General features: G+C 42.1%; 1 protein-coding gene across 7 annotated transcripts in view; it reads left to right on the forward strand.

Annotated features, from left to right (window-relative positions):
- The window catches only part of EPAS1 (endothelial PAS domain protein 1), a 161,598-nt gene that overhangs the window by 119,844 nt on the left and 14,167 nt on the right, over window positions 1-27,587 (forward strand). For 5 of the 7 annotated variants that reach the window (XM_056568110.1, XM_056568112.1, XM_056568111.1 and 2 more), the window contains exons 3-9: window positions 7,211-7,362; window positions 8,040-8,124; window positions 11,878-11,996; window positions 12,085-12,287; window positions 19,617-19,723; window positions 24,044-24,191; window positions 26,241-26,446. In XM_056568110.1, coding sequence (XP_056424085.1) covers window positions 7,211-7,362; window positions 8,040-8,124; window positions 11,878-11,996; window positions 12,085-12,287; window positions 19,617-19,723; window positions 24,044-24,191; window positions 26,241-26,446 — 1,020 coding nt within the window. Of the gene's footprint in view, window positions 1-4,989; window positions 5,220-5,583; window positions 5,714-7,210; window positions 7,363-8,039; window positions 8,125-11,877; window positions 11,997-12,084; window positions 12,288-19,616; window positions 19,724-24,043; window positions 24,192-26,240; window positions 26,447-27,587 lie in introns of those variants that run through there. The other 2 variants (XM_056568116.1, XM_056568115.1) reach the window with 2 other exon arrangements.

Raw genomic sequence — 27,587 nt, forward strand, 5'->3', positions numbered from 1 at the left:
GAAAACGCAACTGTAGTGTGAACTGGATCTGATAATCAGAGGCTCAATCTCGGTCACCAGACGCGTTTCGGGGTTCAGATCGTTACTAGTACCCCTTCTTCAGTGGTATGGGTACTACTACTACTACTACTACTACTACTATTCTTATTTTAAATAACATATCATTTATCATCTTTTTTTGTTCTATTGGACACCAGACATCTACCATTTAATCTTTTTGATATTGAGCTGAGGACTAATAAACCTATTTTTGCCAGATTTGTAAATTACTTCTATTAAAAAAAAAATCTTAATCCTTCCAATACATTTTTAGGGGCTGTATTGTACAGAGGAAATGTTTATCTTTTTGGATTTCTCTGATGTCATGACCACAGTGTTCTCTGCTGACCTCTGCTGTCCATTTTAGGAACTGTCCAGAGCAGCATATGTTTGCTATGTCGATTTTTCCTCCTGCTCTGGACAGTTCCAAAAATGGACAGCGGAGGTCAGCAGAGAGCACTGTGGTCGTGACATCAGAGAAATCCAAAAAGAAAAACATTTCCTATTTTTTTATAGAAGTAATTTACAAATCTTTTTAACTTTCTGGCACCAGTTGATTAACAAAAAAAGTTTTTCCACGGTAGTACCCCTTTAAGAGGTTGGACTGGCCCATGTCTTTATTTTTTATTTATTTTTTTTTCCTCTGCATTTTTCTAGTCACTTTTCCATCATGTGACCCAAAGATTTCTATTGAAGAACTGGGGAGGGGGGCATTTTGTGCCTCCTATAGTCTTCTATGTGAGAAAAGACTTATGCCATAGTCCAGTGGTCTTCAACCTGCGGATCTCCAGATGTTGCAAAACTACAACTCCCAGCATGCCCGGACAGCCGTTGGCTGTCCGGGCATGCTAGGAGTCGTAGTTTTGCAACATCTGGAGGTCCGCAGGTTGAAGACCACTGCCATAGTCCCTGCATGCTGCGATTTTACAAAACTGCCACTGGGCAAATAACGTCCAGGCAGAGCAAAAAAAAGCTGTGCTGTCAATCTGGCATTTGCTGTGGAAAGGTGTGACCACATGCGTTTTATGATCTGTATTGACTGTAACTTGTAAAGTGGTTAAAGGGGTTATCCAGGAAAAAACTTATATATATATATATATATATATATATATATATAAATCAACTGGCTCCAGAAAGTTAAACAGATTTGTAAATTACTTCTATTAAAAAATTTTAATCCTTCCAGTACTTATGAGCTCCTGAAGTTGAGTTGTTCTTTTCTGTCTAAGTGCTCTCTGATGACACGTGTCTCGGGAACCGCCCAGTTTAGAAGCAAATCCCCATAGCAAACCTCTTCTAAACTGGGCGTTTCCCAAGACATGTGTCATCAGAGAGCACTTAGACAGAAAAGAACAACCTTAAGTTCAGAAGCTCATAAGTACTGAAAGGATTAATATTTTTTAATAGAAGTAATTTACAAATCTGTTTAACTTTCTGGAGCCAGTTGATATATATATATATATATAGATAGATAGATAGATAGATAGATAGATAGATAGATAGATAAAAGTTTTTTTCCTGGATAACCCCTTTAATAGTCAGAATTGGTTATTGCTTAGTAAAGTAAGTTTGGGTCATTGGTGAGTAATTGTGCCCACGTAAACACATGACAAGCGTCATTTGAGAAGTGTTATCAGCGCAACGACATCTAAGAATATAGGTCAGTGGAAGCTACGATACAAACTCATATCAAAACAGATCAGATCATGAGATAAAGTAAAAAAAAAAAATCCTGTAACTACTGTCAGGAAGTCAGTGCAAGCAGTTTGTCAGCTTTTCTAGATATAACTATGACTTGCATATACCCACTTGTCATTTTTTATTTTTTATTTTGGAGGGAAGGGTATGTCCAAATTCTCTTTTCGGGATTCATAGCAGTGTCCCTTTTAAAGCAAATACAGACACATGTATGGGTTGTTGGCAGAGCCGAGTACAACGCTCATCCTGACACTGAAGATTAATGAAAGCTTGTTAGCTCGGGTGTATTTTTAGCTCCAGAGGTATTTAAGTCTAAGCGTTGCATAGAATAGAACCTTTAATTACTATGTGGGGGGGGGGGGGGGGGTGCTGCTATAATTTAAATGGACACTGTCAAATACAAAAACTTTTTATATGTTGTACATCTTGGCAAAACATTAACCTTTCTAATATACTTAATAAGAAAATTGTATTTCCTTTCTATAGCTCTGGACAGTTGGCTTAAAAATTGGCTTAAAAAATCATGGCTTTGTCCAAGCTGAAGCACAGGCATGGACAAAGTCCAGTAAGTGAGGGTGGGCTAGTACTCCTCTGTGCTGTCTCCTGTCTGATAGCACTCCTCTGTGCTCTCTCCTGTCTGATAGCACTCCTCTGTGCTCTCTTCTGTCTGATAGCACCCCTCTGTGCTCTCTCCTGTCTGATAGCACCCCTCTGTGCTCTCTCCTGTCTGATAGCACTCCTCTGTGCTCTCTCCTGTCTGATAGGACTCCTCTGTGCTCTCTCCTGTCTGATAGGACTCCTCTGTGCTCTCTCCTGTCTGATAGCACTTCTCTGTGCTCTCTCCTGTCTGATAGCACTCCTCTGTGCTCTCTCCTGTCTGATAGCACTCATCTGTGCTCTCTCCTGTCCTATCAGACAGGAGAGAGCACAGAGGAGTCCTATCAGACAGGAGAGAGCACAGAGGAGTCCTATCAGACAGGAGAGAGCACAGAGGAGTCCTATCAGACAGGAGAGAGCACAGGAGTCCTATCAGACAGGAGAGAGCACAGAGGAGTCCTATCAGACAGGAGAGAGCACAGAGGAGTCCTATCAGACAGGAGAGAGCACAGAGGAGTCCTATCCATCAGACAGGAGAGAGCACAGAGGAGTCCTCTCAGACAGGAGAGAGCACAGAGGAGTCCTCTCAGACAGAGAGCACAGAGGAGTCCTCTCAGACAGGAGAGAGCACAGAGGAGTCCTCTCAGACAGGAGAGAGCACAGAGGAGTGCTATCAGAGAGAAGAGAGCACAGAGGAGTGCCATCAGAGAGAAGAGAGCACAGAGGAGTGCCATCAGACAGGAGAGAGCACAGAGGAGTGCTAGCCCACCCTCACTGTGTCCCTTCCTGTGCTTCAGTTTGGACAAAGCCATGATTTTATAAGCCATGATTTCTATAAAAAGGAAATACCATTTTCTTATGAAGTATATTAGAAAGGTGTCCATTTTAGGAACTGTCCAGAGCTGGAGAAAATACCCATAGCAAACATATGCTGCTCTGGACAGTTCCGAAAATGGACAGCAGAGGTCAGCAGAGAGCACTGTGGTCATGACATCAGAGGAAATGCATTTCTTTTTTGGATTTCTCTTTAGTATACAGCCCTTAAAAAGTACTGGAAGGATTAAGATTTTTTAATAGAAGTGATATACAAATCTGTTTAACTTTCTGGCACCAGTTGATTTAAAAAAAAAAAAAAAAAAAAAAGTTTTCCACGGGTGAACCCCTTTAATCCACAGCAAACACTTAATACATAACATGTTTAAAACCTAGCCTTCTCGTCTCTATCTCACATTTAGATTCTCTCGATAAGGGTCTATTCACTCGGTGGAATTTCCAGTTGCAGAGTGCCGCTTCAAATTAAAGCCTATAGACTTCTATGGGATTCCACATTCCCATTCACGCTTGCGGAATTTCAGAAGGTTGAATGGGAGTGCGGAATCCCATAGAAGTCTATGGGCTTTAATTTGAGGGGGAATTCCGCAAGTGGAAATTCTGCCATGTGAATAGACCCTTAGAGTGGCATTCGTACAACTACTCAGCAGAACACTGATCTCTTGTGTGTTTACACTACCTTTTTTTATACACTTTTGCCAATATCCATTTAGATACTCCAGCCACAGGATCCATCTTTTCACGTGGTCCCCATAGGCCTTAGCATGCCTGTGACTTCTTCCAGACTCTGAGCCACCCCTCTGTCCACTGCACCCCATTCTCCATTCTAGTGACTTAAAGCTGCCTTCTCGGAGGCGCAATGCAGACAGAGGTGTCAGCAGAAAGCACTATGGTCAGACAGGAAAGAACTACACAACTTCCTTTGGAGCATACAGCAGCTGATAAGTACTGGAAGGATTAAGATTCTTCAATAGAAGTAATTTACAAATCTGTTTAACTTTCTGGCACCAAAATAAATTTGTTGAGTACCCCTTTAAATTAAGAATGGTCACACAGTAATCCTTGGCTTGCAACGTGTCCTAGAGAACTCTATGTGCTATGGAAAGCAGGATGCAGATTGGCTTCTTTGGAGGTCATGGTGGTGACCCCAGCTGAGCAGCACTGTCATTTTCTTCTGGAAACCGTAAACTTCCTTGAAGTTTTGTAAGTGCAATTAATAATAATCCCCTGGGAGTGAAGAAGGTCACATTCATAACCAAGGCTATAAATCTCCCAGCACAGTACACAGTTAAAGAGACAGATCAGCGTGCTGTAAGCCGTCACATGTCCATTCAGCATACTGCTTCCATGCAATCATTTAAGGGGTTACATTCTTTGAAATAAGTTCTGCTACCGGCCAGATGCAATGGACCCAATTTTCCACCCCCACCCCACCTTGTTTTTCGACCCATAAGTGATTGTAAAAATGGACCAAGATGAAACCCAGCTGTTAACACTGTGGGGGAGAAACCTGTCTAGAGGAAAAGTTGCTGAGTTGCCCATAGCAACCAATCAGATCGCTTCTTTCATTTTTGAAAAGGCCTCTGCAAAATGAAAGAAGCGATCTGATTGGTTGCTATGGGCAACTCAGCAACTTTTCGTCTGGACGGGTTTTGAGTTGCCCATAGCAACTAATCAGATCACTTCTTTCATTTTTGAAAAGGCCTCTGTAAAACGAAAGCAGCGATCCGATTGGTTGCCATAGGCAACTCAACAACTTTTCCTCTGGACAGGTTTTGATAAATCTCCCCCCTGTGTGAACAGAAAAACGGCAAAAAAAAAAAAAAGTGCGCATAGCCTTGAGCAACAAACAAAAGTCCAGCCCTGTAGGTCCGGATAAAATCTTTATTACGGTACTTTATTCCATAAAAATGTTGTTCATATAACACCACGGAGGAAACAAAAGTGTGACGTGCTTCAAGTGCTCTTGGCAGTCGTACACTAAACATTTAATGTAAATTAAAGTGGATATACAAGTTGGAAAAGGAGCTGCAAAGGTAGAACAGAAGCCAGAGGTTGGTTATTATGTTCGGATTATTTACAAAAATGTTTTCATTTTTTCGATATAGTTGCAGTGGCCATTTTTGAAAACCTGAGGAAATTATGACATCTTTGTCAGCAGAAACGGATGGCAGACTCTTATTTTGTCAGAACGATAAAGTGATCTAATTCTTGGGTGACAACCAATATGGCGAAATTTCTTGATCATTCTTGGTCACTTTTGCATAAATGGATCACCAATGTTTTAAGAATTTACAATATTTCTAAGAGCACGAAAGAGACACAGGGGGAGATTTATCAAACCCTGTGCAGAGGAAGAGTGGTGCAGTTGTACATAGCAACCAATCAGATTGCTTCTTTCATTTTCCACAGGCCTCTAAAGAGGCCTGTGGAAAATGAAAGAAGCAATCTGATTGGTTGCTATGGGCAACTGCACCACTCTTCCTCTGCACAGGTTTTGATAAATCTCCCCCACAGTTCGTTGGCACTGACCTCTTGGTGTTTTCAGGTATTCCTCCTCTCTTCATCACAGCTACAGAAGATCAGCGTGCAGGCGCCTTCCAGTGGGAACATTCCGCGGCCTCTGCCCGCAGAAAAGCAGCAATGCAAGTCCACAGCGTATGGAGAGGAATACCCGGGGGGCACACACAGTACACTATTAACACCAACCGGCTTCTTTATTCTTCGGGTGCCAATTGACAGCACGGGCAATGGGGCGCCCAATCAAGACTAGTTTGCACCCGAAGAATAAAGAAGCCGATTTGGTGTTAACAGTGTACCATGTATGCCCCCCGTTATTTCTCTCCATACACCATGGGGGACATTTCCTAATCTAGTCTATTCTGGGTATGCTTATAGACCAGCGTATGTGGTAGTCTCCTGTCTATTGTGCTCCTGATTTATCAAAGGTCTCACAGCCCTTGATAAATTCTGTGCTCAGACTTCAGGGTCTACAGCTTAAACTGCATTTAGACCTGCTCCAACATGGTCTGACATTTCAGCGTATTTTGGGCAGATGCGACTTGTCGCACAAAAGTCGCACTTGATAAATTCAGCACCAATGCATTTTCCAATGCATTTCCGTCTAAAATAGACTTGCATGCATCATGTTCTAAAAATCCTCTCCAGCAAAAGTCGCAGAAAAGTCGCACATATTTAGACTGCGACTTTCTGTGCGACAAATGTAGACAGGAAAAACCAGTCTAAATCGTTTGATAAATCTCCCCCAATATGTCTAAATACTTCTTTAAATTCTGGGTAACCTACATACCTTCTCTGAGACCCCATGAATAGGGAGAATGTTGTACCCAGACCCCCACTGCTTTCCCTTTCACTATCCCCCTGAATCTAATTTACCATTGGACTCCTATTTCTCAGTAGAGATTGTTGCTGATGAAGCGCCAGATGCGGCACGAGATAGCTATCACGTACCTGTCTTGATCGGGTGCTCCGTTGTCCGTACGGTCTACTTGCACCCGAAGAATAAAGAAGCCGGTGCCCTATAATGCTCTCACTGATTGGAACCTCTGTGGGGTGATGCTGGCCCCATTCAGCTGACAAGACTGCTTTACCAATTTTTTCAACTTGAGCCCCTGCACCCCAAAATGTCTGTGCATGTCCCTGCTCAATCTATTCAAAATTTATGGCAAATTTTTTATGGCTAAATGGAATTTTCCTCGACAATAACTCGTAGGTAATAAATACTATATTAGGGAATTGAAGAACAAGTAATTTCCTAATATGTTATTTTTGAAAACGCTCCCTTTCCAAGCTGGGGGGGGGGGGGGATTCCAATTATAACCTTGGACGAAGCTTTGTCATAGTTGTCACAGTTGATTATTGTCACGTTGATTATTATTGGGTGAAATTGTTAATTTAAGTTATTGCATTTTCTTGCACTTTACATTTGATTAAACTTGTGATCTGAATTGTATAAAGTGTGTTGTGTTTTATGTAAACCTGCATCGGTCGCTGCTATGTGTTTAGTTTTTTGTTTTTTTTACAGTATGTGCAGAAGGCGACCTGGACCCAGACTCTGAGAACCAGACCGACAATTTGTATCTTAAAGCTCTGGAAGGATTCGTTGCTGTCCTGACTCAAGATGGTGACATGATCTTCCTGTCTGAAAACATTAACAAGTACATGGGCCTTACACAGGTGACGTAGCCATTCACATTGATCTGGGGTCTACATATGTAGGGAGTTAGCTAGTTTGTTTTTGTTTTTAACTCTGAAGTATAAAAATTGTTCCTGTTCAGTGAAACCCTAGTCTCCCGATCTCCATTGCAACTCTATATGATCATGAAATGACTTTGAACACATCATTTTTGCTTCAAAAATGTTGGTAAACACAACAATATTAACATCGAATTAGGCAAAAATATTTACCTCAATGGCCTGGTAGTGCTAGATGGGCCTCCTTTTGCTGCAATATGACTGTGGCTGTAGTATTGGGCACTGTCCCACAGCCATACAAGACAATGGCAGGTTGTTCCCTTTACTAGTGGTCCCCAACCCAGTCCACCAACATTCTGTTTTTTTTTCAGTTACTCCATTGGAATTGAACAAGGAAAAACTGAAATCCTGGACTGTTGGTGGGCCTTGAGAATTGGTTTGGGGACCTCTGCCCTAGACCGAACTAGCATACCCAGACCCACCACTGACAAAAGGGTACCTATAAGTTATCTCAGTCTTCTGCCATCTAAGAATTTCACAAAATCTATTATTTATGTTAATTAATTTGGAAGCTGTTTTTCTGGATGTGTATAGCCCAAAAAAAAAAGTTGCAGCTAAGTAATTGTGGCTTATAACGTTCCCTGTTTTTTTCATTTTAGGTGGAACTCACAGGACACAGCATCTTTGACTTCACTCATCCATGTGATCATGATGAAATCAGAGAGAATTTAACTTTAAAGTCCGGTAGGAAATCTTTCAAAAATGTTTGTAATTTACTTTTGGTAGTATGTTTCTTGTATTAGTCACATGGCCATTGGTGTGAACAGTGTAGCACTATGAAATAGAATCTGTTTGTAGCTCATGGTGCTATGCTGTTTAGGCAGCTCTCATTTACCTCTGAAGCAGTTGCTTAAAGGGTGTAGAACACCCTGCTCAGCTATGTTTAGCTTCCTGACCACTTCTGGCCACCACAAGCAAGGTAGGTGTTCTCAAGACAGCAAGGAGTAAAGAAATGATCCAGCACTCTTGGTAAAAGGATTGAAAAGCGAATCTGTCAGATCCCCCAATAAAAATAGTACAAATGGAATAAAAAACATAATTATTAAGTTACTCAATACCTAATCCTTACCATGTACATTTTTATGCCTCTATCACCTATATTTATTATAAAAATCCCTCTTTTCATTAGCTCACAGTGTTAAAAATCCTCTCTGGGGAAGGGGGTGTGTCCCTTGCTTGTAGTGGCAGGAGGTGATTGGTGTGTGTTTGGAGGTGGCGTGTCCCTCCCTTGTGGTAGTGGGTGGTGATTGGGGTGTCTGCTCATGCAGCCTTGTCCATGAGTAATCTCTTGTCCATGACCCATGGACAAGCCCGATCCTGCTGAAGGACTGGCTAGTGTCCCAGCAGGTATGGGGACCCTTAGCGGTGGGATTTTTGGGAGGCGTTTTCTATATTAAATATTCAGCATTTTTTTAATCAACTATATTACAAAAGGTCTTTTTTAATTTTCATCAGTAACAACATCAGTTTTGAATCTTACAGTGCCCATTTAAATCTTTATTGGAATCTTCTTAAAATACCAACATCACACAGTGACTCATCCAGAGGTCCTTGTTTTTCCAACACTGTGTGATGTTGCTGTTTTAGGGTAGGGTCACACAGAACCCGTCCGCAGCGTATTTTATGCTGCAGATCCACCGATGACCCGACCCTATATTGTGCCTCCAGCTGTTCCCCTCCGTCCTGCTCGCAGCGGCAATGCGCTGCTCTGAGCAGCCACATGGGCCTGCGAGTTGCTGCGTGTACTCGCAGTGCACTCACAGACTTTGTGGAGCGGAAGTGATATCTGAGTACACCTTGCATGTGCATGGTGACTCGCAAGTCCCTATGTGGCTGCTCGGAGCAACACATTGCCGCTGCGAGCAGGACATAGGGGGAACAGCTGGATGCACAATATAGGGTTGGATCATCGGCAGATCCACAGCGTAAAATATGCTGCGGATCTGTTATGCGTTACCCTTCCCTTAGGAAAATTCCAATAAAGATTCAATCCTTTGACCGAGAGTGCTGGTTCATTTCTTAACTTCTTGCTGCCTCGCAACTGGCTGGCTGGTGTGGATCTGTGCCCTCAGAATGCGGGGAGGTAAGCTTAAACTTTTTTAGTTTCTAGCGGTCCTAAGGTAGGTGCGGGACTCCGAGGTGTGATCCGCATCTATCAGACATTCATGCATGTCCTGTGGATATGCCATTAATATTGAGATGGAAGTACTTCTTTATGTAAAACTTTTTGCCTTTTTTTTCATGAGCAATATAGATTACTTTTGGAAAGGTCGACATAAGGTGTAATTCCAGAATTGGACTCGCACCTATCCTAAGGATAGGGGATAACCTGTCCGATCACGGGGGTCCAGCCACTGGGTACCCCCGTGATCTCTGCCGCGGCATCCGCTGCACGGAGCGAACTTTGCTCCGTGACGGATGACTAGCGAACACAGCCACCATGCGCCCTCCATTCATGTCTATGGGAGGAGGCGTGACTGCTGTGTACTAGCGTGGTTTGGTGTCATGATCACGGAAGCCCTAGGCTTCCGTGACCACAACGCCGGCCCAAAGATGGACATGTTATCCCCTATCCTTTGCATAGGGGATAACATGTTTAGGGTTGGAGTAACCCTTTAAGGTCTATGGTCATCAAATGAGAACATGTCGAACCAAAAACATACGGTGCTATTTATGACCTGAAGAAACAAAGAGTTGTAGGTGCTAATATCCAACCTGCTGCCTGATGCTTTTACCCAACAATAGTGTACCAATGGGCAGCAATAAAAGATGTGAGGCTGTGGTCGGAGCTGGTATCCCCATACACATAGATGGTGTCTTTGCCTCTCCCTCTAGAGATATTCACACCTATGGACAGACATTCCTTGTATGGTGGCTTTTTGAGTCTTTTCTCAGAAGACCTCTTACTTTTAACCAACAAAAAATTCCACTTGTTGTTCATTCCTTTATTACATGGCTTTGTTTTATTTGCGTCTGTAGCTCCTTTTCCATGAAATATGCTTCTGTTGGGCAAAGTCAGTGTCTTGTGTTTTTTTTTTTCCCCTCACACTGACGTTTTTTCAGAAGAGGAGATAACCTTCCACCTACATTTCACTAATCCGTAACGTGGTGCACTTATACAACCTGCTTTTCTTTACCCTGATAGATAAAGAATTATATAACTACCTTTCTGTGAGAACATTTTCACGGGAAAGCTGGGTGATGGTCAGTTTAGCTATTGTTATGGCAGTCTTTCCCAACCAGGGTGCCTCCCGCTGTTGCCAAACTACAACTCCCAGCATGCCGGACAGCCAAAGGCTGTCCGGGCATGCTGGGTGTTGTAATTTGGCAACAGCGGGAGGCACCCTGGTTGGAAAAGATTAAAATTGGCTCTTGCCACGCTTTTCTAGGTTCCTGCTTACTCAAACAATAAAACCGGAGCAGGAAATGCATTCTACTGCCAGTATTGCTCCAGTGCCGTTGATCAGAATGCATTCCCATCACAATTTTGCCATACTTTTTAAAATCTGTTGTTGTATTTTAAAACAGTATACAACCGTATTGCTTGCCTTATACAGTGACCAACCATATGAAAACTTACCCAAAAAGATGTATCAGGTTGCGTAAGTTTTTGTACTGTATCAGTTTTCTGCATCACCTCCCCCCCCGTGCACAAAACTGCAGTCCAAGCCTGCATTCACATTACGTTTGCAGCCTATGGCTGCCAGGTCCGGTTGGGAATTTTCAAAACCGGGCGCTTCCGTATCCCAGCCAGACCCACGCAGCTTCTCATTCACTTTAATGAGCCGACCGGAGTCAGATAGGGATTCCGGTCGACTCATTTTTGCCCCGTATCCGGTTTTGTGACCGGATCAAAAAACCATAGTATGCCTCGGTTTTAGGTCCGGTCAAGAACCGGATACGGGGCAAAAAATGAGCCAACCGGAGTCATTATCGGACTCCGGTCGGCTCATTCAAATGAATGAGATGGGAGATGGGAGCCTGGTCCAGCTGGGAGATGGGAACACCTGGTTTTCCCATCCCCCAGCCGGATCCGGTCCCCGTATAGACAAAACGTAGTGTGAATGCCCCTACCACAGTTTTGTATTCGGTTCTGTCCTGTTTCTTTTTGTTTTCAAGGGGTTTTGTGTGTGTCCTTTATAAAAAAAAAATTAAATAAAAACATATACAGTTTTTATAACATTGTAGTCAATGCAAACTGTATGAGCACACGATTGCAAATGGTTTTGTCAGTTTTTGAGGTATACGTTTTCTAAAAGAAAAAAAATTATTCAAAACCGTGTGGCTAAATCGTGATGTGAACGTAGCCTTATGGGAAAACTTAAGACATCTAAACCTTGCTTGGCCTATGGAAGAGCCCACATGGACATGTAGACCCCCCCCCCCCCCCCCACAGTGCAGCCATTATTACTCATCTCTATTATGTATTTCTTTAAGGTGCCAGCATTGGAAAGAAGAGCAAGGATGCCAATACCGAGCGGGATTTCTTCATGAGGATGAAATGCACGGTTACCAACAGGGGCAGAACTGTCAATCTCAAATCTGCAACATGGAAGGTAAAAACCTGTGACTTTGTCGCAAGCAATGAATGGGAAAGTTGGGGAATCTTATAGGGATTGTCAATATTTTATCCACTTCTCCTAGGTGTTGCATTGCACCGGTCACATCAAGACATACAACTCCTACAACCCACACGCCATCTGTGGCTACAAGGAGCCTATGCTCAACTGCCTGGTGATGATATGCAAGCCTATACAGCACCCTTCCAACATCGACATCCCGCTGGACAGCAAAACATTCCTAAGCCGCCACAGCATGGACATGAAGTTCACCTACTGCGATGACAGGTGAGGCCTAGTTAGAGGTTCCCAGCTTAATTACAGTTTATGCCTCTTATTACTTCTGACTCTACTGAATGGGCTCCACCTCAACATGACCACCTTAGGATACAAGCGAGTTTAAGGCATGTGCAGATGGCCGTCTTCAGCTACCAGGCCCCATAGCAGACTCTTTGCCTGTCATCCTGGTAGTTTTTCTGATATCCAGTAGAAGACAATACATGGCCTAGGCCTATAGAATGGAAAAGGGGCACATGATTAGAAACACAGGCTATGGGGTTTGTACATGCACCATTCTTTTAAGGGCAACTATCCTTGGTTTTGATAAATGTTTATAAGAATAGGCCTTTAAGATCTGATCACGGTGGTCCGAAACCTGGCACCCGCCCGCCAATCAGCTGTTTGCTGGTGCCGCAATGCCTACATATACAGTAAAAAGCGACTGAAGCAGACAGTGCCATACGTTATGTAGTGGCCATTCTGGGTTACTGCAGCTTGGCCCCTATTGAAGTGAGCGGGAGCTGAGCTGCCATAATCCAGCACGGCAACTACATAGTGTATGGAGCTGTCTGCATCTGGTTCCGTTCATTTTGTATGCTATAAACGGAGAGGGGGTTGGTGGTGGTGTCATGTGTCTAACCGCCACCAATCAGAAAGTCCTGGAAAAAACACTTTAGGCTTGTCTATATTTTCTGTGCTTTTTTAATGCAGTCTGTGATTCTCTTTTATTTTGTCATTTCATGTGATTTCATGGACTTGCTGGCAAGAAGTCCCAAAAACTACACTGGTCTAGGGGTTGGGTGTGGCATTGCAATTCAGCTCTTTATTATTATTATTTTTTTTTTAACTGTAAATTTTTTATTGAAGATTTTTCAAAAATACAAGTCCAAAACCATAACATAGCAAGTAAATAACAGTGGGAAGGGTTAGGACGTAATTCAGCTCTTTAATTAAATGAGTTGCAGTACTAGACACTGACAAGGGTGGTGCTATTTTGGAAGAAAATGGCTTACCCTTTAGGTTGGGCTACATGAGATTGAGGATGAGTTTTTGAGACTTTTCCACATACATGTTGTTGAAATGACATGACAAAGATTCTCGGTAATCTACCCACAGTGCACTGTGTTAGGGAAAGTCATCCACATTTCTTTATCACCATAATTACAGTGTAAAGATATAATTTAGGGAAAATCACCGCGCCGAGATGCTGCCTCTAAACGTGAGATTATAGCAGACAATAAAGAAATCACATTCAGACATCACATTCAGCTTTACAATGTGTAACAAAGGTTTACAATATATTAAGAAATACACTTACATTTCACACACTTATGGTTTCCGCCTACATGTGCCACAATAGAGGAGATACGACCTATGAACCTCAGCCATTGCTGTGTACTACAACCTACCATCCAGTCTACTTTCACTTTGCATTTCATTATGGCTGACAACCAGTATGGCTGCCATGACAGCTCTGACAGGAATTGTTAGCCAACTTTCTTAATGTATAAGAAGACTGACATGAGGAGGTGCAGTGTATCTAGACATAACTAGGCAGTACTGGGTAACAACCCTTATAAAGCACCCATACATTGATCCCTCAACTTACAATGGCCTCAACATACAATGGTCTTTTCTGATTCATTGTAACTTGAAACCAGACTCAACATACAATACTATGGGCAGTCCGGATCTGTGAAACATGTCAATACCCGGAAGAACTGACCAATCAGAATGGGCATTCACTGGTAAAACACCTGTATTACTGAAGTACATGCACTGGCTGTCTGGTAGCGCCCCCTACAGTACAGGGAGGTATTACATGTTCTGTACTACTCCTTACCTGTGCCAGGGTTAGCTGCTCCTTTTGGACACCAGGTGAGGGCGGCTCCATTACTTTTTTAGGACATTGTGTGTACTGTACAGGACCCTAAAGAAGCTCCTGTCCTCTACATAGACAGTGATTACAGATTCCAGCAGATCTTTTTTACTTTTATATGTAAGGACTTGTTTTATATGTATTAGTTATCGACTTATTTTTATTTAATCCTCACTTTTCCTATTTTTGGATTACATTTTGGGGCTTTCCATAGAGTTATGGTCTCAACATACAATGGTCGTCCTGGAACCAATTAATATTGTAACTTGAGGGACCACTGTACCGAGAGTCATCCAGCTTTCTTATTCTATGAAAAAACACAACTTTGGTTTGGCTTTTTTAGGCCCCAAAAATTGCATTTTCCTTCATGATGCCATTTTTATGGCTTATTTTTTTCCAAACATAAGGCAGGACATATTTAAAAACTTGCTTAGATTTTCTAAGATTGCTCCAGATTTTCAACAGCGATTCTTTTTAGAAAGCGTCTTATGCCATGAGCTCAGTCTGCTCCACCTCTGAGCACATGGTGCAAACAAAGCATAGTTCTGTTTGTAAATTTGTGCCGCACCCCTTTTTTTCAACCAATGTGGTGCAGTTTACACAAACTGATGACTATGATGAAATGTGTCCTAAAATACTTGGTGAGCGGTTTACACAAAAAAAAATTCAGTTTGGAATATTCTTCCCCAGTGTGTATTAGTATAGGCTTTTTATTTAGTTTTTCTCATTACAAGCCATGTGACAGGAATTGGGGGAAATACACCAGAAACAATAAATAAATAAAAAATTCAACAACTTCAACATTCAAAATGGTGTTTTTAATCCAGCCATTTTTTTTTTTAATGTTTTTATCCGGCCATTTTGATAACATTTTAGGTTCAGGGGAGGCATCAGGAAAAATAGGATTGTAAAAAGCAAACAACTTTTGAGACGTTTGAGAAGGTCTTCTTGTGACCATGGCATTGATGGATCAGAACGAGGAATAAAGTATATTAGGATGCACTGTTGACACTTGTAGCTAAACAGGAGCCATGTTTTGTTGTGTCTGTCCTCACTGTAGGGTTCATTCCGCCCCAGGGCCACATCATGTGTTTCACCAGATCTGGTGGTTTAGCACCATTCGATTTTCCCCAAGTATGTTTGTTTTTGTTTTTACGTAACTAGAAAACTCCTTTTCTAGATGGGTAGTTCTATGTATACAAACCTAAAAGCCCATAGGAGTTCAGAAGGTCGAAAGCTGGCCATGCATAGTACATTAAAGTCAGCCAAACTTGGGATGGGCCAACTATCTCATGCGTATGGGGGCCCTCCCAGATATGTTGGATTTCACCATGCCTTATACTTTTGTTCTCAGGGAGAGAAGTTAAAGTTTTGCAACATCTCAAGGGCCACAGTTTGAATCCACTGGTTTATAGGAATCAAGAGAGACTTAAGAACATAACCAACTAATGGGATTGACCAGAATCGGAAAAGTTGGTCTGCATTTTATTTCCCTCCAGAAACAGCACTACGGTGGGCCATGTCCATTGGCTCATATCTATTCACATGAATAAGTCTAAGGGCCATATTACAAGATTGGAAAATAAAGACAGAAAAAATGCGGGGCGCTCCCTAGTGTAGTATCTTCCAGTATATGTAGAAATAAAACGAGAAAACCCACCACCACACCTATAGTGTTGTACTAACCTTCAGCAGTTGTGCAATAGGATAGGCAAAACTCTAAGGTAGGATTTAGGGTATTAGTGGGCGTATATAGCCTGCTGCTCGTTACCCCCCCCCCCCTTTACGCGTCCCAGAGGGGTACAGAATATAGAACAATATGACAAAAAATAGAAAACTCAGGGTCTCTTATCGAGCGCTGCTGTATCGGTAGTTGCAGAAAAGCTTCAGTATGCAAACAGGTACACAGGACTTTTTTTTTATTTTTTTTATTAATCATTGACGTGTATATAACAGGAATACAGGAGCCCCGACACCTCTTTTGGATCAGCGCTTATTTACGAAGCCTATTACATGTGTGGTGACCCACGGTATATGGCGGGACCATGGGGTGTAGCGGTGTAGGTGGTGGGGGTCAGATGTTATTAACCCTTGGGCATGATGTGGTTAACCCCTAGTGTACGTGACGCCAGAGTGGTTTTTGGTCACCGGAACCACACGAACGGTATCTCCGCTATCCCATGGCTAGTTAGTGAAAGGATATTCCACAACCAGTTATGGTTTAGCAGAGGCTTTACGGAGTTCAGACAGATGGTATTCTCTTCACAGCTAGGCCAGACTCCCAGAGAGTTGGCCAGGAACCCAGAAGGACCTCTCAGCTTGCTGGGACCGATTAGACTTGTAATAGACTTTAGAGATTTGACTTCAGGCTTGACTATAAGCTGGACTTGACTATGGGAAGTGACAGCAGACAAAGACTTTTGACTTACTGGAATGACTGTAGCTTTGGGGTCTTCCAGATGCTGATCACTAGCACTGAGATCTCTGGTGATTGCTGTGCTCAGTAGCAGGTAGTAAGAAAAGAGAGAATTTATATAGTGGGGGGCTGGACTAAAGCCCATTGGTCAAGCTGCGGGTCATAGGTTAAGCTGGTGCTCTCTGCGTAACATCATGTGACAGCATAACATGTGACACTCCACAGGTCCTGCAGACATCTCACAGGTCCTGTAGACGAACTATAAATTAATGTACTCACTGTAATCCTATGACAACAAATGATAGTCTATAAACAGCAGGGGAGACACTGCAGGGGAGCCCTCAGGTCACTGAGGGACTCAACCTGACAGGGCCTAAGTGTACTGCAGGACCATGTCCTGTACTGGGATATTACACATAGCTCAACCACCATGCAGGATGGACTGCTAAATTGGGCCCTCTGCTTCCATCATTTGTCAGCTGCACATTCCCGATTGTCCAGGGAGATATACGGCGACAAACGATGACTGAAGAAGGATGCGGCCATTATAATAATTACCTGGATCAACGCACCGTCTGTAGTAATCTGGTCCCCATAACTTGTAATCTTATTACACTCAAGAAATTCATCCAGGCCCCTTTAAGATCTTTCAATGAATCAAGCATTACATTATTATGAGAGCGTATACATGCAGAGAACATGGAGCTTTTCTTAATTTTTCTTACATTATATAAAAAAAAAAAAAAAAAAAAGTGTTTGTACATGCAATAAATAATAAAAGGAATCCCAAAAGAGAAAAAAGATCCCACTCAGAGGGGAATAAAGAAAAGAGTTGACACCCCATACCCTGTATATACAGTATAACCTGATAGAATTATATGCCATAAAGGGCATTTTTGCTATTTTGGAGGTCATGCAATGCGTTTCTACAATAAAGGGTTAAAGAAGATATCCATCAAAAATAAACATATCCCCTATTCACAGGATAGGGGATAAGTAAATAGTCACGAGGGGTCTGACCGCTGGGACCCCACTCCCGATCTCCTGAATGGGCCCCTGCGCTCAATGCCGCCTGCAGCACACGCTCAATTCATTTCTATGGGAGTGCCGAAAAGACCCGAGCACAGCACTCAGGCATTATCGGTGCTCCCATGGAAATCAATGGAGCATGTGCCGTTTACCGAAGAGCACCAGGGTCACATCCCAGCAGTCGAACTCCCACGATCAGCTACTTATTTTCACTGTAGTTCTCCTTTTAATCTTTGTGTAAAGTTTAGGTGTATTTACAGCACAACAAATTGCTCTTATTCACATATTTCCGCCTAGTTTTACATTATACATTTATTTATTTTTATTTCTTATAACTTCTAACCTCCAGAATAAAGTAGCTGCTCCCTTATCATTGTCACTCACCTGGACACAAAAAGATCATAGGACATATCTCACTTTTCACTGATTTGACCTTGCATTTTAATTTCTACTTGGTGTCATTAATGGAAGAATTTATATTGACATCTGAAGGCTATAAATCTGCCCTGATCATGCAGCCATTGTGTTCTTTAAACCAGAGGTCCCCAAACCAGTCCTCAAAGCGTACCTGTCAAATCTTACAAAAATGTAAAATGTCACTCAGTAACTAATCTAGGTCATATAATTTTGTGTCATGCACCTATATTTCTCTCACAAATACCTTCGATCTGTTGCTCACTTGCATTGTCATTCTGTGCTTTTGAGGGGACATGTCCTCGCCCTGCATGACTCATCTTCCTCCCTGAGTGCTGGGTCTCTCCATCCAATCACTGCAGGCTGCTCTGTAACCCCCTCCTCTCTGCTGCAGTCTGACAGGACAGGAGTAAGCACAGAAAAGTCCTAGTCCCGCCCTCACTTACTGAGCTTTGTCCCAGCCTGTTCTTCATCTACAACAAAGATGATGCTGCAGCTGGACAGTATTGTGATCTGTATGGTATGGGGTGTTTTATATTAGCCATGATTTTTATAAAAGAAAATAAATTTTTTTATGAAGTATATTAGAAAGAGGAATGTTTCGCCAAGATGTACAACATATAAAAAGCTTTTGAATCTGACAGTACCCATTTAGGGCCGATTACCAGTCCAGGATTAGAATTAGTAACTGGAAACCCTAGAATGTTAGTGGTCCTTGAGGACGGGGTTGGGGACCACTGCTTTAGACCACTATCCAGTAACAATGAACCAGTTCAATAGTAACCATTGATATATTTGCAGTAACAAAAAGTACATAAAATTATATAATAATAATAAATTTAAAAAAAAATTTAAAAAAATTTAAAAATAGACCAGCTCACTGCCCTGTAGAAGTAGCCACTGGAAGGGTAGTTGGTGGAGGAGCACGGATGCAGGTCAAGCCGTGTAGCCAGTTGCAAGAGAATCCAGGAAGGAAAAGGAAACCCAGCTCCCCCGCAAAAATATAGAATGACTGTAGAAAAACACAAACATTTTTTATTTCATCCTTTAAAAATCAATGAGATGGTGAGAATTAAAAGCATAGATGAAACGCTGACGCGTTTCGAACCATATGGTTCTTAGTCATGGCACTTTGCCATGACTAAGAACCATATGGTTTGAAACGCGTCAGCGTTTCATCTATGCTTTTAATTCTCACCATCTCATTGATTTTTAAAGGATGAAATAAAAAATTTTGTGTTTTTATACCGTCATTCTCTAATTTTTCGGGGAGCTGGATTTCCTTTTCCTTCCTGGATTCCATTGATATATTTGATGGCATATTATACGTAGGCACTGAATTCTCCTGGATGTTGGGGATAATTTGGAGAAATAAGGTCAAATATTAACTTATTAATCAAATGTACATTTACCATAGTATTCTACAGCATTATCCACATATCATCACTCCTGTCTGAAGATACTGTGTATTTCTCACGATTGATACTGATTTATTTATTATTTCAGCATATATATATATATATATATATATATATATATATATATATATATCGCATAACCGAATACTAAACTTTTTATTTTATTTGTTCTCTATTTGAAGAATAACTGAATTGGTTGGATACCATCCAGAGGAGTTGCATGGGCGCTCGGCTTATGAATTTTATCATGCCTTGGATTCAGAAAGTATGACTAAAAGCCACCAGAACTGTGAGTATTAAGCAAGATGTTCTGTGATGACTTATCTGGGTACATTCTGTGAGGAACATGGTATAACGTGGTAGATTAGGTTTTAGTTCCTTAGCCCAGTGTTTCCCAACCAGGGTGTCTCCAGCTGTTTCAAAACTACCACTCCCAGCATGCCCAGACAGCCTTTGGCTGTCTGGGCATGCGGGGAGTGGTAGTTTTGCAACAGCTGGAGTCACCCTGTTTGGAAAACACTGCCTTATCAATTTGGTACTCCCCTGGTAGACATTTTTTTTTTTTTTAATCCACTGGTGCCAGAAAGTTAAACAGATTTGTAAATTACTTTTATTAAAAAATCTTAATCCTTCCAGTACTATCAGCTTCTGTATGCTCCACAGGAAGTTCTTTTCTTTTTGAATTTCCTTTCTGTCAGACCACAGTGTTCTCTGCTGACACCTCTGTCCATTTTAGGAACTGTTCAGAGCAGGATAGGTTTGCTATGGGGATTTTCTTCTACTCTGGACAGTTCCTAAAATGGACAGAGGTGTCAGCAGAGAGCACTGTGTTCAAACAGAGAGGAAATTCAAAAAGTTCAAAAGAACTTCCTCTGGAACATACAACAGCTGATAAGTACTGGAAGGATTAAGATTTTTAAATGGAAGCAATTTACAAATCTGTTTAATTTTCTGCCACCAGGTTTTCCAAAAAGTACCAATTTAATGCTTTTTGGAAAACCTGTTGATTTCAAATAGCATTGTGTAATATCTAAACTTTCCTGTGGAATCACTGCAGGAAAATTTCAACCAGTAGTATCCACCATAGATTAGCACCAATATCTGTTAGTCGCAACAGTAATACACGCTGGCACAGATTTATAAAGATTGCTTGTATGGTAAGCCTCGGGGGGTGTAGGGTAGCTGGGGTGTTGCTGAGCAGGTATCGGGGGTTTATTAAACCTTGTCACTCGTGACGCCAGGGTGTGGTTTAAATGCTGAGGTAATGCTGGGCCTATCGCCACCCTTCCCAAGAGCGATAGGTGAGTGCAGAATAACAGATTGTCCTCCACCAGTGCTTAGATGAAAACTTGTAGAAACTTTACTGAAGATTTTCTGTAACATGCAGCAGTAACAACAGTCCAGATAACAGAGTCTATATACAGCTGAAGCAGCGATTGACAGGTGGTTGGGACCTTGTAAGTTCTCTTTAGTTTAGGAGGATTTTGTAGCATAGATCCGCTGGATTTAGGGGTAGGTTTAGGTCCAGTGATCTTGCGGAGTTAGAGGGGTATTGTAAGAACTCACAGTCTTTAGTGTAGGCCGAGGCTGCAAGGCTTAGGCCTAGTAATTGTCTTTGTAAGTTGCGGAGGTCCTACCTCATCCAATGTCAGCAACCCAAGAGAGAGATTAATGGCTGCAGCTCCCTTATACCCTTATATGGGCAGGGACTGAGCGGTTTTGGATTCGTCCATAACAGCTGTCACTCACCGTTACATTGCATTGTGGGTGAACACCTGACATAAGAACCACCAAAGGTCCTTCAACAAACCACAGAGTTCTGAATACCGAGTCACATGACCTAAGGTCCTGCAACGCTAACAGGTAGGCATTTAAATATACATATTTACACTGATATTTATATGAATATTAGCTAACTGAGGGGTGACGAGGGACTAACTAGAAAAGAGGGACCCCACCATTCCTAGGAACTCTGACTTTGGGGACCTCTACCAAGGTACGGTATGCAATACGGTACCGGGACACCACACGTGGTCTTGAAAATCACACCACATTTAGGGTTTTCGTTTCTCATCTGCTCGATTTATTTTCTTCTGATTTCCGCTTAGTGTATTTCGCTGGTTTTTCATGTGGTCCTTGCTTTTGCCAATGTGCACCACTCTGTGCCAAACCCATCAATAATAGGTAAACATGCCGATTTAAAGTTGTTCAGAAAAGTGAAAAACACCAAGTGGTTGTGTTGCGCCGTAATTTTACAAATTATGCCTAAAACTGTAGTAAATATCTCGGGACACAAACAAAAACATGTACTCAATCCCCTTTTTAGGCTATATTAACTAGATGGAATTTCCGCATTGCATTTTGCTGAATAATTCTTTCGGAAATTCAGGCAAAATTTACTGCACATTATATTCAATGGGATTCTGCTGTCCCATTCACACAGTGGTGGTGGAAATTCTGCAAAAATATTAGAACTACTGTCAATCATGCTGATTTCTGCAGCAGCAGTCAACCTGACTTTGAATTTTGGCAGACTTTGTGTTTTGAGTGCACAGAAAATCCACCGGAATGCCATCCAAATTCTGCAAAAAGAGCAGAAAATCCACAATCTGCTTTTCTGTGTGGAGTTTGAGCGGAATGGCAGAAATCCTGCAGTGTGCACATAGCCTTAGGGTTTCAAACCAGTTTGGTTGGTCTCAGTGCAAAATTAAAGGAGTACTCCAGGATATAAAATGTATCCCCTAGCCTAAGGATAGGAGAAAAGTGTCACACAACGGGGGTCTGACCGCTGGGACCCCCAGCTATCTTCCGCACGGTGCCCCCGGCTCTCCCATAGAGATGCATTAAGGGGGGCCATGTTAGCCTCCGCTTTGGGCAGTGGTGGACACACCCCGCACCCCTGGCTCTCTGCATGGAAAGAGTCGTGCCAACCACTGCACAAAGCTGTGGGCAGCAGACCCCCCTCCATGCAGCTCAATGGGAGAGCTGGAGATACCCGAGTGCAATGCTCCAGTTCTCCCATAGAGATACATTGAGGGGGGCTTGTCTGCCACTGCTTCAGGCGGTGGTCGACACGCCCCATTATGGAGGAGAGACTGGGCACTGTTCGGATATTGGTCGGACCCCCTGCGATCTGACACTTATCCCCTACCCTTAGGACAGCAGGTACATTTGGATATGTGGGAGTACTCCTTTAAGAGAAACAGCACTTAAAGGAGAACTCCGGAATCGTCCATACTGCCGGCAGTAAAAAAATAAACAGGCACATACCTTCCTTCGCTCCCCCGGTGCCTCCGGTAGCCGGCTCCGGCCTCCACCGCGATCCTCTTCCTGGTTGCCGTTGGTCGGCGAGTCATACTGCACTCAGCTAATCACCTGCAGGTGCCGGGTCCGAAAACGTCACACTGCCGCTTAGCCTATCGCCGGCCGAGTCGGGACTTCACTGCGGCCGGTGATTGGCTGAGTGCAGTATGACTCTGCTTTAATAAATATTTTGGAAATACTGAAAGCGTATAAAAAAAAAAAAAGTGGCAAAAAACCCTACAAAAAGTATCCACTTTCAGTAAATCTGGTCCACTGTGTCCAGATTTTTGGTTGGGGACCCTTCTAACAAAAAGGTATCTTACATAGCAAACACTATGCCTTGAGTGTAGAAGCTGGTAGCCCAAGATTGACCCGTTCAAGGGTGTGGCCTGACAAATGCGATTTATACAGAGTATCAGTAATGAGTGTGTATGAGCTGGCACGGTGATCAGTCAATGGAGAGCGGAGTCATCACTCTTCATTTCATTTGCACAATGTTGTAATGTTCTTCATTGAGGTGAGGTTATTGTCCTGAAGAGTCCCAGGGATGTGTTATTGAAGTGTAGATTTCGAGCCTCTAAATCCTTAATTGGGCTGAGATCATTGAGAAGCCAAGTACTTAATTTGGCAGAGAATTCAGTACATAGTGTTTCTGGAGTACACGAGACAGTGTTTAATTTATCTTTTATTATTGGTATAGAACGGGCAATGCTAAACATTTACTTTGCTAAATGGTTGTAAATCGTTCCTGACAAAGGTTTAATTTGCGGTTTTACACATAATGTCTTCTGCTGTTTCTTTATAACGTGATTTTCAGGTTATGGAGCTAGACATGAATAGGTTGATCAGACATGACAGTAGTGTGCGGAAAGTGTACGTTATAAAAAGAGTTCCAGTAAAATGGATAAAATAAAAATTATTACAAAACAAATAAATTTTGTAGAAGATTTCTATAAACGTATGTTATATATAGGATCAGGTTTATCAGTACCTGTCCTTTCAAGTAACTTGTATATGATATTTTTCAGCAGATTTCTGCTCTGCAGCTTCATCTATAATTTGCAGTTCTCTAAGAGCTGATGGATGAAGCTCCCTACTTCCCTCTCCATAGACTTGTACTGCTTGTCTTTCCAACACAGGACAAAGCTAAGTTTATTTTCAGAGAAGACGAATTGAGCAGCAAGTGAAGGAGGAAGTTTTATAACAGTGGAAAGAAGCATTTATGTCTAATGAGATATTGTACAAAGTCTTTTATATTTGCTAAAATTTATATAATTGTTTTGTATGTCTTAATTTGATTTACTAGTGTGCACAAAAGGTCAAGTGGTCAGCGGTCAGTATCGGATGCTTGCCAAGCACGGTGGTTATGTCTGGGCGGAGAGTCACGGCACGGTCATTTACAACACACGCAACTCTCAGCCGCAGTGCATTGTGTGCGTCAACTATGTCCTGAGGTGAGGAGATCAAGAATATTGTTTCTGTATAGCATCTTATGGAGTATGTGTGGTCATTTCCGTCACTTATACTACATAGATGAAGATGTAATGGATCTACGATCTACCATACTACCATAATATTGTGTATCTAAAATGGATTGTTTTCAGAAAGAACAATGTGTTGCCATCCCTTTCTGTTTTCGGTAAACTAGGTCTCACCCAATTATTCACGTAAAGTTCAAGGATACAGAAGTAGTATGGTTTTTTGTTTTATCCACAGGATAGGGTAAAAGTGTCAGATCGTGGGGGGTCCGGCGGTTGGGACCCCCGGCAATCTCCCGTACGCCATCCAGTGGTTGGACCCCTTGTGATCTCACACTTATTCCCTATCCTGCGGATAGAGGATAATTTTTTTTGATACTTGAGTACCTCTTTAAATAGGCACTGTCAAATTCAAAAACTTTTAATATGTTGTATATCTTGGCAAAACATTAACCTTTCTAGTAAATTTCATAAGAAAATGTTATTTCCTTTTAATAGAAATCATGGCTTTGTCCAAGCTGAAGCACAAGCATGGACAAAGTACAGTAAGTGAGGGTGGGCTAGCACTCCTCTGTGCTCTCTCCTGTCTGATAGCACTCCTCTGTGCTCTCTCCTGTCTGATAGGACTCCTCTGTGCTCTCTCCTGTCTGATAGGACTCCTCTGTGCTCTCTCCTGTCTGATAGGACTCCTCTGTGCTCTCTCCTGTCTGGTAGGACTCCTCTGTGCTCTCTCCGGTCTGATAGGACTCCTCTGTGCTCTCTCCTGTCTAATGGGACTCCCCTGTGCTAACTCCTGTCCTATCAGACACAGAGGAGTCCTATCAGACTGGAGAGAGCACTGAGGAGTCCTATCAGACTGGAGAGAGCACAGAGGAGTGCTATTAGATAGGAGAGAGCACAGAGGAGTGCTATTAGATAGGAGAGAGCACAGAGGAGTGCTATTAGATAGGAGAGAGCACAGAGGAGTGCTATCAGACAGGAGAGAGCACAGAGGAGTGCTATCAGACAGGAGAGAGCACAGAGGAGTGCTATCAGACAGGAGAGAGCACAGAGGAGGACAGTACTAGCCCACCCTCACTTACTGGACTTTGTTCATGCCTGTGCTTCTGTTTGGACAAAGCCATGATTTTAGAAGCCAATGATTTCTATAAAAAGGAAATAACATTTTCTTATGAAGTATATTAGAAAGGTTATTGTTTTTCCAAGATGTACAATATATAAAACGTTTTTGTTTTCTGACAGTGCCCATTTAAGGTGGGGTATCAGTGAATATATTTTATGCAAAAAAAAATGTTCTCGTGGTCAATGACTCATCCAGTCACTTCTGTTTAGTCATTCTCTGATTAGCAAATTCTTTACTTTATAACTTTTTGTACAATCATGGGTGGTCCGGTATACAACACTTAGTAAATGAAGAGCCGGTATGACCTCCATTAAGGCATCTTCTAGATGCAGTTGGCTCCGTTCTCTGTGTAGTGGCAGGAGGTCGGTCACCTCTAGATCATTCACAGATCTTGTGTCAAAGATCTGGCGCTGAGTCGCAGGCTGCACACCTCCTTCCTCCCCCACCTCTCCCTACCTTGATTGATGTAAAGCGCTTGCCCTCAATCATTGAGCCCTGCATGTCAATCAGCCAAGCCAGGGAGTGGTGGGGGAGGAGTTGTGCATCCCGCGGCTTAGCACCGCCTCTTAGACACTTGAGTTCTGAGCATGATGTACAGCTGATTCTTTTCAAACGGAATAGGGCTGAGTTGTAATACAACATACAACCTGTACACAGCATCGGTGCCGTTTTTGGAGGAAAACATCAATTTTTTTCTAATCTTGTACAACCGCTTTAAACTTGCATTCCTCAAGTTAAAACCTGATCCTCACACGTCAGATGAAATTAATCTAGTGAATGTGGGATTACAGATTTTTAGTCAAATGATTATTTGTGGTGAGATTTTCTCCAGTAAGTAAATTATTCATAAGAACATTAAATTTATAGCCTGTGTTTAATTTGCCTTTTGATCCTTTTTTCAGTGAGATTGAGAAAAACAATGTTGTATTCTCTATGGACCAAACAGAGTCTCTGTTCAAACCACATCAGATGACCATGAACTCCATCTTTAGCAATGCTGTCTCTGATAAGACGAGTGACTTCTTATTTGCCAAACTGAAGGAAGAGCCAGAAGAGCTGGCACAACTCGCTCCCACCCCGGGAGATGAGATTATCTCTTTGGACTTTGGTAAGTGGATATAACCCTGTCCTTTTTTTTTTTTTTAAGAATCATCCGACTTAGTTGCCACTATTACACTGCTTCTTTGTTGTATTTCTTATCGCTGAGATCTAATGAATTAACATTTCCAAAGCAATAATTTAAATTTTTCTTTTAATGGAACACAAAGTTGTAGTCTATCTTAGTAAACACACATTGTTGAATGGTACTACCTGATTCATAGTGTTCCTTAAAGGGGTTATCCAGGAAAAAAACTATTTTTTATATATCAACTGGCTCCAGAAAGTTAAACAGATTTGTAAGTTACTTCTATTAAAAAATCTTAATCCTTTCAGTACTTATGAGCTTCTGAAGTTGAGTTGTTCTTTTCTGTCTAAGTGCTCTCTGATGACACTTGTCTCGGGAACCGCCCAGTTTAGAAGCAAATCCCCATAGCAAACCTCTTCTAAACTGGGAGGTCCCCGTAGCGTGTCATCAGAGAGCACTTAGACAGAAAAGAACAATCTTAACTTCAGCAGCTCATAAGTACTGAAAGGATTAAGATTTTTTAATAGAAGTAATTTACAAATCTGTTTAACTTTCTGGAGCCAGTTGATATATATATATATATATATATATATATATATATATAAAAAAAAAGTTTTTTCCTGGATAACCCCTTTAAAGTGTCTGCCATTAAACAAATCTTTGCACATCTCGAAGGGACAGACCCCTACCAATCTCTAGATATAGCAGGGTAAAGTGTGCGAAAAGGGGCTTCGCTGCCTGGCCGGCCACAATCTCCATCCAGTTGCAGGAAACAGCTTTATTAGAAGTCGATAGGCCATCTCCTGCAACTGGGCGGAGATCCCAGCAAAAAAGTGAATCGCGCTTCACCCTGCTATATCTAGAGATCGGTAGGGATCCAAACACTCAGACCCCCATCAATCACAAATGTCGTCATGACCGGGACACTTAGAGGCACTCAATGTGTCTGGTAAACAGTCATTCTGTATTTACAATTATTACGAAGAAAATAAAACTCACTTTACTTTGTTTACGAACAGAATTAGAGATGAGCCAACTTACAGTAAATTCGATTCGTCACGAACTTCTCGGCTCGGCAGTTGATGACTTTGCCTGCGTAAATTAGTTCAGCCTTCAGGTGCTC

The sequence above is a fragment of the Hyla sarda genome, chromosome 3 (assembly GCF_029499605.1).
Source record: "Hyla sarda isolate aHylSar1 chromosome 3, aHylSar1.hap1, whole genome shotgun sequence".
NCBI lineage: Eukaryota > Metazoa > Chordata > Amphibia > Anura > Hylidae > Hyla > Hyla sarda.